General features: G+C 37.7%; 1 protein-coding gene across 2 annotated transcripts; it reads right to left on the bottom strand.

Moving 5' to 3' along the window:
* Window positions 1-230: 230 nt before the first annotated feature.
* Window positions 231-17,338, bottom strand: LOC127635411 (anthrax toxin receptor 2-like). 2 transcript variants are annotated; one of them, XM_052115446.1, is made up of 18 exons: window positions 16,580-17,326; window positions 16,265-16,336; window positions 15,737-15,808; window positions 15,564-15,645; window positions 15,110-15,214; window positions 13,569-13,637; window positions 11,952-12,032; window positions 11,787-11,847; window positions 11,596-11,694; window positions 10,378-10,447; window positions 9,841-9,919; window positions 9,254-9,349; window positions 9,106-9,156; window positions 8,535-8,630; window positions 7,137-7,310; window positions 6,902-6,982; window positions 640-711; window positions 231-530 (listed from the first exon to the last, which is right to left on the bottom strand). In XM_052115446.1, the coding sequence occupies exons 1-17, from the start codon at window positions 16,837-16,839 to the stop codon at window positions 673-675; spliced, it is 1,587 nt and encodes a 528-aa protein (XP_051971406.1). In that variant the 5' UTR covers window positions 16,840-17,326; the 3' UTR covers window positions 231-530; window positions 640-672. The 2 variants fall into 2 exon arrangements, with proteins under 2 accessions (XP_051971406.1, XP_051971407.1); XM_052115447.1 differs by lacking the exons at window positions 231-530; window positions 640-711; window positions 6,902-6,982 and having other exon boundaries at window positions 7,151-7,310; window positions 9,102-9,156; window positions 16,580-17,338.
* Window positions 17,339-17,667: the final 329 nt, after the last annotated feature.

Here is a 17,667-nt window from a genome sequence, read left to right on the forward strand (position 1 = left end):
TTAAGAATCTTTTTTGGTTGCATTTTGTTTAGTGTATTATTTGTAATATTCTCTTTGAGAACAAAAAAATAACAAGTAACAATAGCGAATGTTTAACAATATAGTATAGATCAACAAGTTGATCATGTGACTTACTAAATGATTGATATTACTCTCACCTGTGTGAAGCTAGTTTGTTACTCTCCCTCAGGAATGCTCATGCCGAAATGCGTAGTAGAGCGTTTTACCTTTTGAATTAAACCATGTGATAATAAAGGCTTTTTTATTCATCAGAGTACCATGGTTATCCAGCTTTTTGTTTTTGGACCATTATGAAACCTTGACCATAGACCTTATACATTGACCTTAAGTTTATACTCCACCCTGGAATCACTCTCTATCGTTGGATGCTGTTTAAGTATAGATTTTTACTTGGAACCACCCTAACAAAAGAGTCTAAGTCAAAAACATCTCGCGTCGAGACAAAAGCTGCCGTTTTGCCCTTTGTATCCATCTGGCTGCAGATTCCCCCGTCTATCTTACTTGAAATACTTGAAAAGTGACAATAACAATTCAGACATTTGTTATGAACTCTACATACTGTATTTAAAGAAAAAAATAATGTTGTAATTTTTCTAAACAGCATTTATGAGAACTTACTTTTAAGGTAAAGGACACATCATATTTAATCAATCATTGTCTTTGAACCCGAGTGAATTTGATGCAGCGCCCCTAAAAGACACACAAAAAAACAGGATGTTACTCTACATTACAGATCTATAATGAAGGAGAATCCCACCACCCACAGTTCACTCCATCTACACCATTGCCCTTTAACCCATTATCTCTTATAAATGTGAAATATGACAAAGCAGATCTCCTAATTTCTCGCCCTCATGTTACTGCCTATGCCCTCATTTTGAGACTGGTGAAAGCTCTTCCACCTCTCACTTAACTAGTCCATATCACAATAACTCAGTACTGATGCTAAATCATCCACAGTGGATTTTTATAATAAAACTCAAATGGTAACATTTTTTTGTTTTGACAATATTTTGTCACAGTGACATATATGATAAAGGGATTTGATTTTAATTGGTGGTAAGGAAGCTGCAATAATAGATTCCGGGCATGATCAAGCAAAACTTATGTTTGACAAACCATGTTTTGACAGATATTGTACCATGATTACAGCATGACTGTAGAAGAGGTACCAGCATTGAAAATGAAGGCCTATTTACACCAAGTCTGAACATTTGCCATGTAAAAAACATGCATAACAAGATTTTTAAGTGCATCTCTATGAACACCTTCAAATTGAGTGATTTATTTCTTTTTTAATTCAGAAACTAGGTAAATTTTGTAATTGTTCAGAAGCCAAACAATTTACTTTTGGAATTTCAGAGAATGATGGGAATCAAGATTTGGAATCAGACTTGGTGTGAATATTTCTGATGCAAAACATTTAGAAAATATTACACTTTTGTGTTGTTTTGTTATAAATAAATCTCCACCTTTGACCAGCCCCACCACCAGGCTATATGCATGAAGAATGTGAATCGCCAAAAAACAAAAGAAGTGTGAAACGTGGAAGTGAAAGGCGAGGTTCATAGTAAAAATGGATTTAAATATTGACCTGTTTCTCACCCCCACTTAATATATCACTTCAGAAGACATGGATTAAACCACAGGGGTCATTAGGATTATTTTATGCAGCCTTTATGTGCTTTTTGGAGATTCTAAGTTTTGGACACCATTCACTTGCTTTGTATGGACCTACAGAGCAGCTGAAATATGTGTTTGTGTTCTTCAGAAGAAAAAATGTCATACACATCTGGGATGGAATGAGGGTGAGTAAATGAGAGAATTTACATTTTTGGGTGAAGTATCCCTTTAAGAAAAGAGTGATTAAGTTATTAGAAATCTCAATAAGTCCAAGTGAATTATAATATTTGTATAATACATTATTTAGATATATAAATATTGTATGTATTATATAAAATATGGGGGTCCAAAGTCTGAGACCACAATGAAAATCTGTGATTTTAGTTTTATATAAAATAGAAAAAGGAAAGTAGAAGCATTTGCACAACTGGTCTCACAGTTTTACTGTATTACTGTGTACACTATAAATGTTATATACAGGAGTCTAAGGATAACTGTGCCAAGATCATATTACTGTCCACAGTCAAACACTTTAACAATATTCCCATTGTGTCCTGAGAAGAACATTTCAGTTAATCCTAAACTAAATGTGACAGTGAAATCAGTGAGGGGTGAGAGGTCACTCTCGGCAGTGAAGTGGCAGATGAGGGCTGTGACAGTCAGGCCAAACTAATGATTATAATAGTGACGTGTGTTTTAGGGTCAGCTTCTGACCAGTCTGAGCAGCACTTACAGACATTAGTGGAGGTGTTTCTGGGGGCACAAGGAATATCTAGCAGTGCAATGCCCCCCTTGCCCCCCCTTAGATCCGGCCATGGCTCGATTCCTAAATCTAGTGAGCTGCCAAACTAGATAGAATTTGAAGGCATCATAGGCACACTACTGACATTGTTCCAAAAGGTAGGTAGAAACATTATGCTGCCTTCTAAAGATAACTTCCTTTGGTAAAATTCTAAGCCAGTTTCACAAGTATCCTTTATGAACAAAACCCATGAGATCAATGGAAAAAAAATCAATCCAAATTCACAGACAGCATGAGGAAAAATGTCAATTTTAAAAGTAATATATTGAATAACAAAAAAGTTTTTACCTAATGTTTGTACATGCTTCTTAGAGTAACGAATCATTAGCTTAGCAACACGCTAACGTCTAATTTGTAGTGCAATCAATTGTGACTTGCATCTCTCATTCAATTCATGTGATGAGCGCTATTAGTATGAGCCTATGTATGTTTCAAATCGGTCATGTGAGGTTCCATTTCAATTATAATGCCCCTTTAGGAGCTGTTCACACCAAAAGGATTTTTGCATCCATCCTTTTTTAGTTTAATTCTAAACATGTGCTAGAATAACATCTTTGACTTTGGTGCCAATTCTTGCTTTTCAGAAGAATCAGAATCAGAATCAGCTTTATTGCCAAGTATGCTTACACATACAAGGAATTTGTCATGGTGGCAATAGCTTCCAGTGCACAAACAATACAACAAGACAGAGCTAATAATTTTTATAAAAAGCGAATAGAAAATATAAGTATATATAGAAATACACAATAAGACAATATATATATATATATATATATACACACAAAATATACGGTATGTATGTACAAATACAAATCTGTTATATACAGATAGTGCAAGGGAATGTAATGGCAAATGAGGTAAGATATGCTGGATAAATATAAATAGACTAAGCTTTGTATTGCACATAATTATTGCTCAATGGAGCAGTTTCAACTGTTCATGAGATGGATAGCCTGAGGGAAAAAGCTGTTCTTGTGCCTGACGGTTCTGGTGCTCAGTGCTCTGTAGCGCCAGCCAGAAGGAAGCAGTTCAAAGAGGTAGTTGGTTGGTCGAGTGGGGTCCAGAGTGATTTTTCCAGCCCTTTTCCTCATTCTGGATGTCTAAAGTTCTTGAAGGGAGGACAGAGGACAACCAATAATCTGCTCAGCAGTCCAAACAGTCCTTTGTAGTCTTCTGATGTCCGATTTCATAGCTGATCCAAACCAGACAGTTATTAAAATGCAGTAGAACTGCATCAGCAGCGCCTGTGGCAGGTTGAACTCTCAACTGGTGAAGGAGGTACAAATCCTGCTGAGTCATTTCAGGTCCAGTGAGATGGTAGAGCACAGGAACATGAATGACTCCACTGCTGCCACAGTGCTGTTTAGAATGGTGAGGGGGGGTCAATGTTGGGGTGTTCCTCCTAAAGTCCACTATCATCTCCACTGTTTTGAGCGTGTTCAGCTCCAGGTTGTTTTGACTACACCAGACTGTCAGCTGTTCAACCTCCCTTCTGTATGCAGACTCTTGGATCCTAGATGAGGCTGATGACAGTAGTATCGTCTGCAACCTTCAGGAGGTTGACAGAGGGGTCCTTGGCGATGCAGTCATTGGTGTAGAGGGAGAAGAGTAATGGGGAGAGCACACATCCCTGTGGGGGACCAGTGCTGATCGTACAGGGGCTGGAAGTGAATTTCCCCAGTCTCACTAACTGCTGCCTGTTTAAGTTTGAAAACTCAGTATTTAGTATTTATTCCAAAGTATGCGATTATGGAGATCGTCTTCGAAAGTCTCTGTTTTCGGTTAAGGAAAATGCCTAAGGCATAAACGAAGCCAGATAAATGCATTTTCGACCGAAAGCGTATTAGTGTGGATGTGGCCTATTGTTAAATGCAAGAATGTGTTTGGTCTGAACAGGCCCTTAGAAGGCAGCTGCCCATATAGGCAAGTGAGCTCACTAGGTTTTGAAACAGAACCACTGACTGATCCTTTTCAAATCTGACTGATCACATATAAACTGTGTATCTGCTTATGTCTACACAACAAGCCCTTTAAGAATATCAAAGGCAGATTTTTCATCAATTGAACATTTCCTTTACATATTTGTGGTGAGTAGGGCAGAGCCGAGCGGCATTTGGGCAGAATGAGGCTGAGATGATGAGTGGCGAATTACTTTCACCTGTGTGCCTCACTGGTCTTGCGTTCCAGCGAGGTGCGGTGGGAGTACTTAAGGAGAGGAGAAAGCGGCAGACGGGAGAGAGAGATGTGTGAAGCTGTCCGTGTGGGTCAAGATGTCTCCATGCTGCTGAAAAGCAGTGTTTTTGAATGTGTGTTGTGATGCTGAAAAGTGTTGTACAACAATAAATGTTTACGTGTTTTTCAAGTCGGCCCTATCTTCCTCCTTCTCACAAACTGTTACACTATTCCTATGTAATTTAAGAACCTAAAGTTTGAGGAATAAAGTTATTACTCCTATCCTCATGAAACAATTTCAGTTCAATTTTTTCCCTATCTGTCACAACGACACAGTTGTGTCGATGAGTTGACACAAGGGGTCACCCTTGGGAGCCCAGACATCTCTGATCTTTGAGAAAAGGCCAATGAGAATTGGTGTGTGGGATTTGCATGCCACTCCCCCAGACAAACGGGTATAAAAGGAGTGCCGATGCAAACACACACTCAGATGTCTTCTTTGGAGCCGAGCTGACATATTCACAGAGCTGAATTCCTCCTGCTGTTCCATTAATCTCTCTTTTTGAAAGGCTGTTGGATCTACGGCGCATTACATCAGTTCTCCCCCTCACACACAACGGTTGTGCTGAGTAAAACACCCCTGGACGCTTTGACAGCTGAGCAGAACTTCTTATACACATATATATATATATATACTGTATATATATATATATATATATATATATATATATATATATATATATATATATATATATATATATATATATATATCCACTATACCACTATCGCTGTCTCTCGTGTTGGGCACTCCCCACGAGGGGACAGCGCTTGTGGACAGGTCATGCTCTCACTGCAAGGGCATGATTTTGGCAACGTTGCAGTCGTGGCATTCTCTCGTAAGAGGCATACCATGGCATACCAGCCCCCTGCTGGCCTTTGAGCCCAATCTACCAGGGGTGTTGCGGCTTCTTGGGCGTTGTCCCGTGGCGCCTCTCTAGCAGACATCTGTAGAGCTGCGGGCTGGGCAACACCTAATACCTTTGCAAGGTTTTATAACCTCAGGGTTGAGCCAGTTTCATCCCGTGTGTTATCAGGTGACACAAACAGGTAAGTTTGGGTCATCTGGCCAGGTGTACCGCTTGCGTATATTGCCTTTCCCCTCCCTTGAGGTGAAGATGTGGGCTCTTTTCCCAGCTGCGTTCCAAAAAAGTGTGAACCCTGGACGTTCTTCCTCCTTAGCCCAGCGGCTGACAAGTCTTCGGAGAGGCTCGCTGCCGCCCCAGTATGTGTGTCGCTTAGGCCCCCGTACTGAGGTAAGTGGTCCACATGTGCTGGTTGTCTCCTTACGTAGCCCTGTGTGATGTATATTCCGCAAAATGGTTTCCCCGCTGGTAAACCGCGTCTTCCTTGGGCAGAGGGCTCTCTGTCCTTGGTCAACGTGTTTGTAGTAACTCCTCCCCTCCTTGGGTAGGACCTACCCCAGTGCAGCTCCACACAACGTGCTTCTGCTCCGACCTGGTAAGACCATGTGTTGTATTCCACTTAGAAGACCCCCCCTCTCGGGGCCGGGTGTGGTCTCCACAGTGTCCTCCTTTTTGGAGGGACTCCCCCCAATGTGGACCTTATATGGCCCACAGCTGAACGATTTGTTCCTTTTTTGGGGAGAACAATAGAGAGAAGGCTATGGCTGGGCCAGCCAGTCCTTAAACTTCTGAGTAGTTAGCCACTCCCCGAAGTGTAGGGGACCACTTCATGCCTGCCAGTGTGTTGGGGTAGTTACACGACTACGAGGCACGGAGTTCTGCCCATCTCGCACCGCCAGTCTGCGTAACCCGGTTCAGCTCTTGCAGCGTTTTCCATTGGGATCCCTAGTGTCAACTCATTGACACAATGTTGAGTGTGTGACAGATAGGGAACATCTCGGTTACTGATGTAACCTCCATTCCCTGATGGAGGGAACGAGACGTTGTGTCCCTCTTGCCACAACACTGAACCAACTGCTGAAATGGCCGGGTCTTTGGCTCGGTTCCTCAGTGCGAAACCTAAGTGTGTGTTTGCAACGGCACTCCTTTTATACACTTTTTTTCTGGGGTGTGGCATGCAAATCCCACACGCTAATTCTCATTGGCCTGTTCTCAAAGATCAGAGATGTCTGGGCTCCCAAATGTGACCCCTAGTGTCAACTCATCGACACAATGTCTCGTTGGAGGTTACATCAGTAACCGAGACGTTTTGTGTTGATAATAGGATTTAATGTTAAAATGTTTAACATGACAACCATACCTTTTCATTTGCTGTAGGTCTCATGATAGCAACTCTGTTGTACTGTCTACACAGCAATGCCAATACAGCATCAAATCGTCCCTAATAATGGTACAACATCCAACAAAAAAACAACATTTGACAAAAATACATAGAATGACATCACTATACACAGTAATTACAATGAAAAACTCCTCAAACAACACAAGAGTCAATGTATAATTTTTTATAAAACAAGTGCTGTAAGGATGCTTACTTTAATGGGAGTGTACCATTTGTCTTGGACCGGGGCATGATATATTGTTGGTGGTCTGGGTGGGGGTTTAATTACAGGCTCTTCAAACTCCTCCTCCGGCATTTTGACTACAGCATTTTTGGCTTTCTCCAACCGTGTCCCTTCCTCTGTAGAGCCCTTTTCACCCCAACGAACCTGTGGATGTTGTTAGCTTCAGTGTATATCCATATACTTTTTTTCCATTAGGTATCTAAGAGTTGGAGGATTGATCTAAAAAAACCTCTCTGCTGTTCATCTTGATCAGACTGATCTCACTGTGAATTCAGCAACAGTAGGTCGAAAATTCTTCAACTAAAATCAGAGTTTCCTAAAATTCTATAGCTGCATATTTTATTATGCATATTTTATTAACCATACGCCCAAACCCCAACCCTAATCTTCAGTAGAAGTAGAAATGTAATTTTAGAGTGAAACTGCAACAAACAAATCGTGCACATCATTGGATGCATGGGAGCAGAACCCATGTCTCAGATGCTGTATGCACAATGTGCTATCAGTAGTGCCACAGGAAAAACTGAAAACATTTGACTTGCTGAAAAGATTTCTGATGGGAATGCTTGTAAGTAAGTCAGCAGAATGGGCTCAATGTCAGGGTACTGGAACATTCGATAGCAAAATGTTGAGTTCCAATGTGATCATGTTGTCTTTTTTTATATCTTTTCCCCTTTTCTCCCCAATTTGGAATGCCCAATTCCCAATGCGCTCTAAGTTCTCGTGGTGGCATAGTGACTTGCCTCAATCTGGGTGGCGGAGGATGAATCTCTGCATCTAAGACCATCAAACCATGCATCTTATCACGTGGCTTGTTGAGAGCGTTACCGCGGAGACATAGTGTGTGTGGAGGCTTCACGCTATTCTTCGCGGCATCCACGCACAACTCACCACGCACCCACCGAGAGCGAACCACATTATAGCGACCATGAGGAGGTTACCCCATGTGACTCAACCCTCCCTAGCAACTGGGCCAATTTGGTTGCTTAGGGGACCTGGCTGGAGTCATTAAGCACGGCCTGGATTCGAACTCGCAACTCCAGAGGTAGTAGTCAGCATCTTTACTCGCAGGATAGCTGATAAAATGCATATATGTACTGTATATAAATAGACATATAAACAATTTAATGTTGGCAAATAAGATTTACACAAATTGCTGAATATAAATGAACTTATATTAAACAATATTTACTCAAAATTCACAAAACATATTTTAAAACAGAAAATGTGCACTAACACTTTCTGATCAATAATCTCAAATTTCGATATTTCAGTCTATAACTAGTAATGACAACTCTCAGATCAACAATTCTACTATCAGAAATTTTCAATTAAATGGATTGTATTTTAAAATGTTCTCTGAGTTACCTCCATGCGTGTAATACCACCTGGCCCTCTGCCACCATAATATGATGCATCCACTGTGGGCCATTTTTTCTTTGGCAGAGGGTCGATCTCGGGTTCCTATAAGATAAAGGAACACATAAAGTAAGATACTTATACAGCAAGTGTTTCAAGAGACCTCTATGCTCAAACTTTGGTGAGCATTACTTCAAAGTATACTGATGACTGTACATTATAGCAATAGTAGCTAATTACATTGCTCATAATCAAATAAAATCAGATTAAATTCTAACTAAACATCGCATATTGATTTAAGTTTAAATTAATTTATTATGTGAGAAGACAGACAGCAGCGTGATATGATAGAAATTAAACTAGAATAGCAATGTATGAAATCCCGGGACAACAGTCAATTACATACTTACTGTATATATATGTGTATATATATATATATATATATACACACACATGCGTGTGTGTGTGTATATATACACTGGCAGCCAAAATTTGCCAAAAAGTCTGTACATTATTCCAAACTTTTGGCTACATATATACATATATATATATACTGTATATAGGCTTATAGTTTACCTACAGGTATTGGTCGTGGTGGCGGTGGGAGAGATGGGGGTGGATCCCTGATTACCTGTGACGGGAGTACAACATCAGTCCTAATGTATATTAATATTGCATTAATATACTTTTAGTCACAAAAATATGTGGAAAAGAACAGATTGTTATACCACAGTGCAGCAGAGAGGCCAAAACCACCAGAGCACAATTAGACCCAACAGTACCAGCAGTACCAGGATGACAATAGCCACTACCAGACCATCAGCCTATAAACAATGAAAACGATAACCTTAATAATTATTTTGCAATCATTAAAACTATTTATTTAAAAATCCATTTCATCTACTAGTGTCTCTTCCACATGTTTTCTTAATAATAATAATAATAATAATAATGAATTGATACAATTAAAAATAAATAAATTACATTTATTTTTTGCTTTGCAGTGCCATCAGTAAAGACAACATGAAACAGCATGATACATTTATTTCCATTGCATAATTTTTGGAGCTACAAAGTTCTGATCACTATTCACTTGCATTGTATGGACCTACAAAGCTGAGATATTCTTCAAAAAATCTTTGTTTGTGTTCTGCAGAAGAAAGAAAATCTGGGATGGCATGAAGGTGAGTAAATGATGACAGAATTTTATTTTTGGGTGAAATACCCCTTTAAAAAGTAAATGCCGTAAAGTTGATTAGCAAATTAATGTATTATTAAAGTTGGTTTGTTAAAAATGGGATTCATGTGTACTTACACAAGTGGTGGCATATATTGTGATTGGACTTGAAATGAAAGACTGGCCATTATTTAGACTAATGAGCACATCGATTGAGCTGTTGAGAGAGGAAAAGTCTGTTATTACATGTATAAATACCATGGGGAGAAGCATTGATAGTCAAGACAGGCAGGCCAACACCGCTGTGCAAAAATATTTTTTTAAACAAGATGAATTAAGGCTCTTTCTTCTGGTTGTTCAATATAGGCTTGGCCACGAGGAAAAGCAAATGAAGAAACATTAGTTGGTCATTTTGTGTGTCTCTTACAGCCAGTGTGCCACGGCAAACAAAAATGTGCTGTCGTCACAAATGTTGCTTTGTTTCTGCGATACTGCCTTGCACTGTGCGTGGGCCTTATCAGTTGACTATTAGCTAAGCTATAAACAGAAACTAAGATAGAAACCCCCGGGAAAAAGTTGATGAACCCGTTCCCTTTGACTGCCGGCTTGTAACAGCTGTATCTCTGTGAATGGATAGCCACTGTTCTTGACAGAAACTGGAGGAATGCCACTTACTGTCCGACCTCGGTCAACACTGGAGCTGAACACAGCATGTAATTATCCTTCACTATACTCGGCCTCTCATCTAGAAGGAAGAGAGAGCAGCTTGAGATTGTTGTAAAATGCCAATTTCAGACTGAAACACAAAGGCCCCGTTTGAAGGCATAGTTCGACCAAAAATGTGACTTTCCAGACTGATCACACTATGAATTTGTTGACAGGAGGTCAAAAGTTTTTCTGCTGAAATCAGTCCGCGCTTACTGTAAATCAAACTACTACACCCAGTGGCCAAAGCTGGAAGTGTTGTTAAGGTGAAATGTCCACAGGGTGGCACCAAAAGCAAGTTTTTTTCAGTTGTAAATTATGTAATTCAACCAACAGGATTGCATATTGTATTAACCCTACTCACAAACCCAAACCCCAACCCTAAACCTAACCGTCAGTGGAATAAATATGTAATTTTAGAGCAAAATGACAACCTCCAAATCACGCTCACCATTGTTTATGTGAACGCAATTACTTCTTGGTTTCCACGGAACCAGAATCAGTGTTGTAGAGATTGCAGTAGCACAGCAGGAAAAGGTAAACATGTTCAAATTTATGCAAAAATGAATTCATAGCGCTTTTAAGTAATTCTGCAGTATCAGGTCGATTTTAGGTTACATGAACTTTCGGAAGCTGCATATTGATTTCCTGTGTGCTCATGTTGGACTTTCTTTCTTCCATGGAACACAAAAGGAGTATATTGAAGAGTATCCTGGCCACACTTGTCCATACAATGAAAGTGAGAGGAGACTTGGGGTCGTCACCATAAGCAGCATCAAACTATCATAAAATATACCATTCAAATTGTACACTATATTCCAAGCCTTCTGAAGCCATACATTAGTTTTGAGTGATGAACACACCAAAAATTTAAGTTGCAACGTGTTCTACTGAAGAAAGAATGTCACATGGTTTGTAACAACATTGATGAGTAAATTATGACAATATTTTCATTTGTGGGTGAACTAAGCGTTTAAGAATGTGGCTACATACACAACAATAAGACTGTTTTAGGACCAGATTCCCCTGAGGCCATTGTGGCTCACCATGTCACTAATTCATGTGCTGAATGGGAAGGTGTATTATATGTCTTGTTCTGTCAAGAGTCTTTGTAATAGAGGGTCTTGTTTTAATAGTGTGATGTGTGTAAAAGCTGAAGATTTATATGGAATCCATTGAATGGCTTACTATAGGGCTCCTGTTGATTGACAGATAACGTGCAGACCACACCCTCTGAGGTACTTCCCTGCGTGAATCCCCGTCCTCTCAGGACAATGTTGAAAGATTCTAAAACACAGTGTTTACATAGACGTTAGCCATGATCTTGGGTTCAAAAGGACACAATCAATTTAGATGAATATTAATCATGTGTTTCGTACCATTCACACAAATGCTGGAGGGCTCCACGTTAAAAATCTCTATACATGATTTCTTTAAAATCTGTAAACATACAGTAAATACAAGTAATACAGGTCAAACAGAAGGCATCAAATATATATCACATATTATAAATGTCTCTTTGGCTTCCTTATGTTCAGCCTCACCGAATTTACGATGGTTTTGAGTGCTTGGAATCCATCCACAACAGGAAACACTTGATCTTTGCTGTCTGCAATATCTATAAGCTTACAATGAAAACATGTTACATTTAAACAAATATTACATTTATCATACCAATTCACAGACGTCTTTGCAATAAATAAATACATAAATATTAAGCACTATTTTGTCTCGTTTTTCAATTAAAATATATAAAATGTTAAATAATAAAAAATATTAAGAAGCACAATTTTGTAAGATAATACTGCTTGTTTATATATATTGAAATAACTAATATATATATATATATATATATATATATATATATATATATATATATATATATATATATATATATATATATATATATATATATGCCTACTGTGCAAAAGTTTTAAGCACTTGGGCTGCATAGTAAGCATGTCTTCAAAAATAATGACATAAATAGTTTTCATTTATCACTTATGTCCAGTAAACATAAAAAAGCTAAATCAATATTTGGTGTGACCACCTTTCCATTTAAAACAGCACCAATTATCTAAGGTACACCTGGACAGTTTGTCTTGGTTGTTGGTAGATAGGATGTTTAAAGCTTCTTGGAGAATTTGCCACAGTTCTTCTTTCTATTTAGGTTTTCTCAATTGCTTCTGTCTCTTTATTTAATCTCAGGCACAATGTTCAGTGGGGGGCTTTATGGGGGCCATGACATCTGTTGCAGGGCACCCTATTATTATATTCTAATCTTTTCTATCTGCAAAAAAAATGCTTGGGACTCTGAAAAGTATATTTCCTATTGACACAAAGCTGAAAATATAAATAACCATCTTAAGACATCTTGGCATCATCTATTTTAAAATATGTATATGTCTTACGCTATTGACAATTTTTGTTTTTGTCAATTTTGTTAAATATATTTTTAAAACAAGAAAAATGCTGATAGAATAAGAAGAAGAATCTTAATTCAAGATATATTATCTGAAAGTCTTAATATCTTACAGAATTTTGCCTGTCAAGTAAATGTATCTTGTTTTAAGGATGTTTAGATATTCTTACTGGAAAATAAGACAAATCAAAATACTGATTAAGAAAATAATTTCCTTTGTAGAATAACAAATCTTTGTAGCTGTTATTTATTGCAGCAATCCTGCTAACATTTCCCAGGACAAATAATCGATCTCATGCTAATGTAAAATGAGCCGGATATGTGCTCTGCATAATCCAATTACACACAGCTTCCTGCCCAGACATCCACCAAACTCAATATAATGGATCTCTCTGTGACACTGTTACTAATGCACATCGTCATGAACACTATGTTCCCATGATGGCAATTATAAGCAATCTACTGAAGAAGAACTTAGAATAGATCCAGCCAAGATAGAATGCTTGGATTGATATTTAAAAGAACATGCTTGCCCTTGTAGAAGCTAGAGGGTTTGCTAGGGCATTGCTATGCTGTTGCTAAGGTGTCCTTTTTTTTCCTTTAACCCCCTTTAAAAAAATGTCAGATGGAGGATGGCACTTGTCAGTAATTCAGCAAAATTGGGTCAATTTCTAAGTCAGAGGATAAATGTCAATTTCCTGTGTGATCATGATAGAAGAATCACTTATATAAGTCTTACCTGGTTTGCATCAAAGTCATTTACACCTACACAATATACCCGGGCACCATACTGTCTTGCCTGATCAGCCTGAGTAAACAAATGTAGTGAATTTAGTAGATTCTAAAAGGGATAGTTCACCCAAATTGATCAAATTAAAATCTTCTCATTTACTCACCCTCATGACATCGCAGATGTGTATGACTTTCTTTCTTCAGCAGAACACAAATGAAGAGGACCCACTTTATATTAGGTGGCCTTAACTACTATGCACTTAACAATTTGATACTATGTACTTATTATGTACATACATGTTGTTGCATTTCATTACATTTGTAGTTAAACTGTTAATTTTACCCCTATCCCTAACTCTAACCCCTAATCCTAACCCTAACTTTACTCCTAAACTTACCCATACCTCAACCTCAGTAGCAGCAAATGTGGGCATTTTGCAGAACAACATGTAGTTACACAGTAAATACATAGTCTTGTATGCATTTAATGTTAGTACATAGTAGTTAAGGCCACCTAATATAAGTGTGATCAACAAAGATTTTCAGAAGAATATTTCATAAACATAAATGTAATCCATAAGACTCCAGCGGTTAAATTCATATTTTCATAAGTGATATAATAGGTGTGGGTGAGAAACAAGAATAATATTTCAGTTCTTTTTTTACTCTAAATATCCACTTTAACTTTTACATCTGAAAGTGAACATAAAATTGGAGATTTAGAGTTTAAAAAAAATACTTAAATATTGTGTCTGGATTATAACTGGAGTTTTTGGAGTTAAAAGGTTCTGGTCACCATTCACTTGCATAATATGGACCTACAGAGCTGAGATATTCTTCTAAAAATCTTCGTTTGTGATCTGCTGAAGAAAAAAGTCATACACATCTAGGATGGCAGGAGGGTAAATTATGAGAATTTTCATTTTCAGGTGAACTATACCTTTAATACATAATTAATAACCTAAGGTACGTATTTAAAGCAACAGAATTTTTAAAGTGGAAGCAGCACTGAAAAAAATATTTTTATTTCAAAATTGATCTGTTGGTTGCTACCATCACAGTGTTTTGTGCAAGTTTTCAGGTCTGTGCGTCTATCTATTTCCAGTAATGCAAGTTGATGTTGTCTAAATAGACTACATAGCATGCATTAAGCGTCCCTGTGGAAGGCTTTGATGTCATGTGGTGCATGATTAAACTTGTGTTTATAAGGAAAGTAGAAAATGTGAAATGTACTAATAAATGTTCACAAAAATTTGATTAAATTTTATTTAAGGACCATGTATGTCAGATTTGTGAGTAAAAGTTACTGTTTTAACAGAAATGTTTATGTTAAATTTACTCACTTAAATCAAAGTCATTACAATTGAGTTAATATTATATCATTAAAAAACCTTGTACAAAAAATCTTACAAGTATTTTTTAGTGCAGTTAAATACCTCAATTGATTTTATCAGTCAATTCCACATAATATAAATGCTTCCACATGTTACTCCCTATGTTGTTTGTGCTATGCTACATGGGCTATGAATGAAACATATGCTGCTTTACCTCTTTTACAGCGAGTTCATGAGGATAGACCTCCAGCTTCCCATCAGTCAGTGCAATAATGATGCTAGACACTCTTGTGCCCTGGGCAGTCATTTGATCTAATGCCTAAAACACATTTATTTGTTATGACTACAAACATACAGAGGCCCCAAAAAGTACTTGGGCATGAATGTAATTGTATTAGATAAGAACTATCACACTAAGTGACATTTATTTGAAGGAAAAATTCCACAAGCACACTTTAACAAAACAAAACTTACACCAAATTTAAATATGTATGAATGTCATTGCATTTGTGACTTCACTAAGTGCCATTTACATTTACCATCTTTTGTGTTTGCTAGGTTTAAATTATAAAAAATATACTGTTCAAAATTAAGTGTAGCTTTAGTGTCCAAATGGTTATTGGGGCCACTTTAGAATGAAAATATGCATGTTATTATATTGAATTCACCTTTATTAACCCCTCATGCATATAGGTCTCACCAGCAGGTTTTATCTTGCTCAACCTTTGCAGACCATTATCTATAGCTGCCCTAAAAGCCCGGAGAAAATGTTATATCCTTTGTATTTGAAGTACAGTTAAGATTTACTAGAATGCTGCTGTAAGACTGAATGAAATCACACCTGTGTTCGGTGAGGGGCAAAATTACTTCAGCATTTGAGGAAAAGACTATGTAGGATACTCTCATCTTTGGGCTTCAGGAAAAAAACACAATCAATCATGAATTGCATGAAACAAAACAACACAATAAAGTCAAATTTACTCTCTTTGTGGGTAAGAAAAATTATATGGTTTCCAATAATATATACACAGTGACTATTTAGTAGTGCAATGCTTGGTGTAAATTACTACTGTGAGGTTCAACATTTTGCCCTCTCATGCCCAATGTTGCATGAACTAGGTCACCTACCACACACTAATCCAAACACACATCATACACACACTAAAGTTAAACATAGTAATCTACAATTAAGTTTATATTTAGTGACACACATGTGCAAGAAGCTGAACCCCATGAACAACTGGCTTCTACCAAGCAGGACTTATGTGGTAGACAGTGCTGAAACTTTTTAACCCGTCTAACAACGTTAATACTTTATTAGTTAATTATATAAAAAGGAACATAAATATTCTAACTGATAGTTTCTTACCTTACAAAACGATTTGTCAACTGTTCCACAAATCCATATATCTCCAGCCAGTTGTCAGACACGCTCCCTGACCTAGAAGGATAGTGAACGTTTGGTCATTTTAGAGAGATAAACAGGACCATATAAGGGCCCCTTAGGACTCTGCGAGACTTTTTAGAGCTCAAAGAAAAAATTCATTATTCATTGTTATTTATATTTCAATTAGAGCGAGTGTGTGTTTTTGCACGGTTCATACACAAACATGTGTAAACATACTGCCTATAAAACATGTAGAATTACATTGTATCTTGCTATTGTAAATACTGTCAAACTCACCGATCCAAAACAAAATATAAATCAAATGATCCATGGCAAGACCCGTCTTCCCCTTTCCCGAATGAAGTCAGGAGAGAGATGCAGAAAAGTTGGAGAGCCCAGGTCGCTGTTGTCCATTTGCCTCTGTTAATGGCATGATTGCTGTCTCCTCTCATTCCTGTCATGTACTGCGCGTCTTTGTTATTGGAACACATCAAATCCATTACTAGAAAATCAGCTGACGCGCGTGGACAGAGAGAGCAGTTATTTAAATCCTGCATGACAACACGCTCTTGCCATCTAACAACAAATCCTTCTTCAAGAAATGTCCCTTTCAGACGATCTAGTCCACTTGAAATTCATCTCATGGCGTAAAAGTTTTTTTTTAATCAATGCGGGCGCATGCGCTGACAGTGCAGTCGCGCTCGTGTCGGAGAAGAGCGTGCGCTCATGTTATAACGGTGCATAATAAACATCAGGAATTCTTTTTTTAAAGCCACAAGAAATCATTATAAAACATGTAGAAAGGAATTGAAAAGACTTAGCAAACAATAGCTGAAGGGTTACATTCACAATAAAATCACTATGAATAGATATAGATAGATAGATAGACAGACAGACAGACAGACATATAGACAGACAGACAGACAGACAGATAGATAGATAGATAGATAGATAGATAGATAGATAGATAGATAGATAGATAGATAGATAGATAGATAGATAGATAGATAGATAGATAGATAGACAGACAGACACAGAGATAGATAGACAGACTAACAGATAGATAGATAGATAGATAGATAGATAGATAGATAGATAGATAGATAGATAGATAGATAGATAGATAGATAGATAGATAGATAGATAGATAGATAGATAGATAGAAAAGAAAGAGCAATATACAGACAGACAGACAGATAGAAAGAAAGAAATAGCAATGTTCAGACAGATGATAGATAGATAGACAGACAGACAGACAGACAGATAGATAGATAGATAGATAGATAGATAGATAGACAGACAGACAGACAGACACAGAGATAGATAGACAGATAGATAGATAGATAGATAGATAGATAGACAGACAGACAGACAGACAGACAGAC

This window comes from Xyrauchen texanus, chromosome 43 (genome assembly GCF_025860055.1).
Source record: "Xyrauchen texanus isolate HMW12.3.18 chromosome 43, RBS_HiC_50CHRs, whole genome shotgun sequence".
In the NCBI taxonomy this organism is placed as follows: domain Eukaryota; kingdom Metazoa; phylum Chordata; class Actinopteri; order Cypriniformes; family Catostomidae; genus Xyrauchen; species Xyrauchen texanus.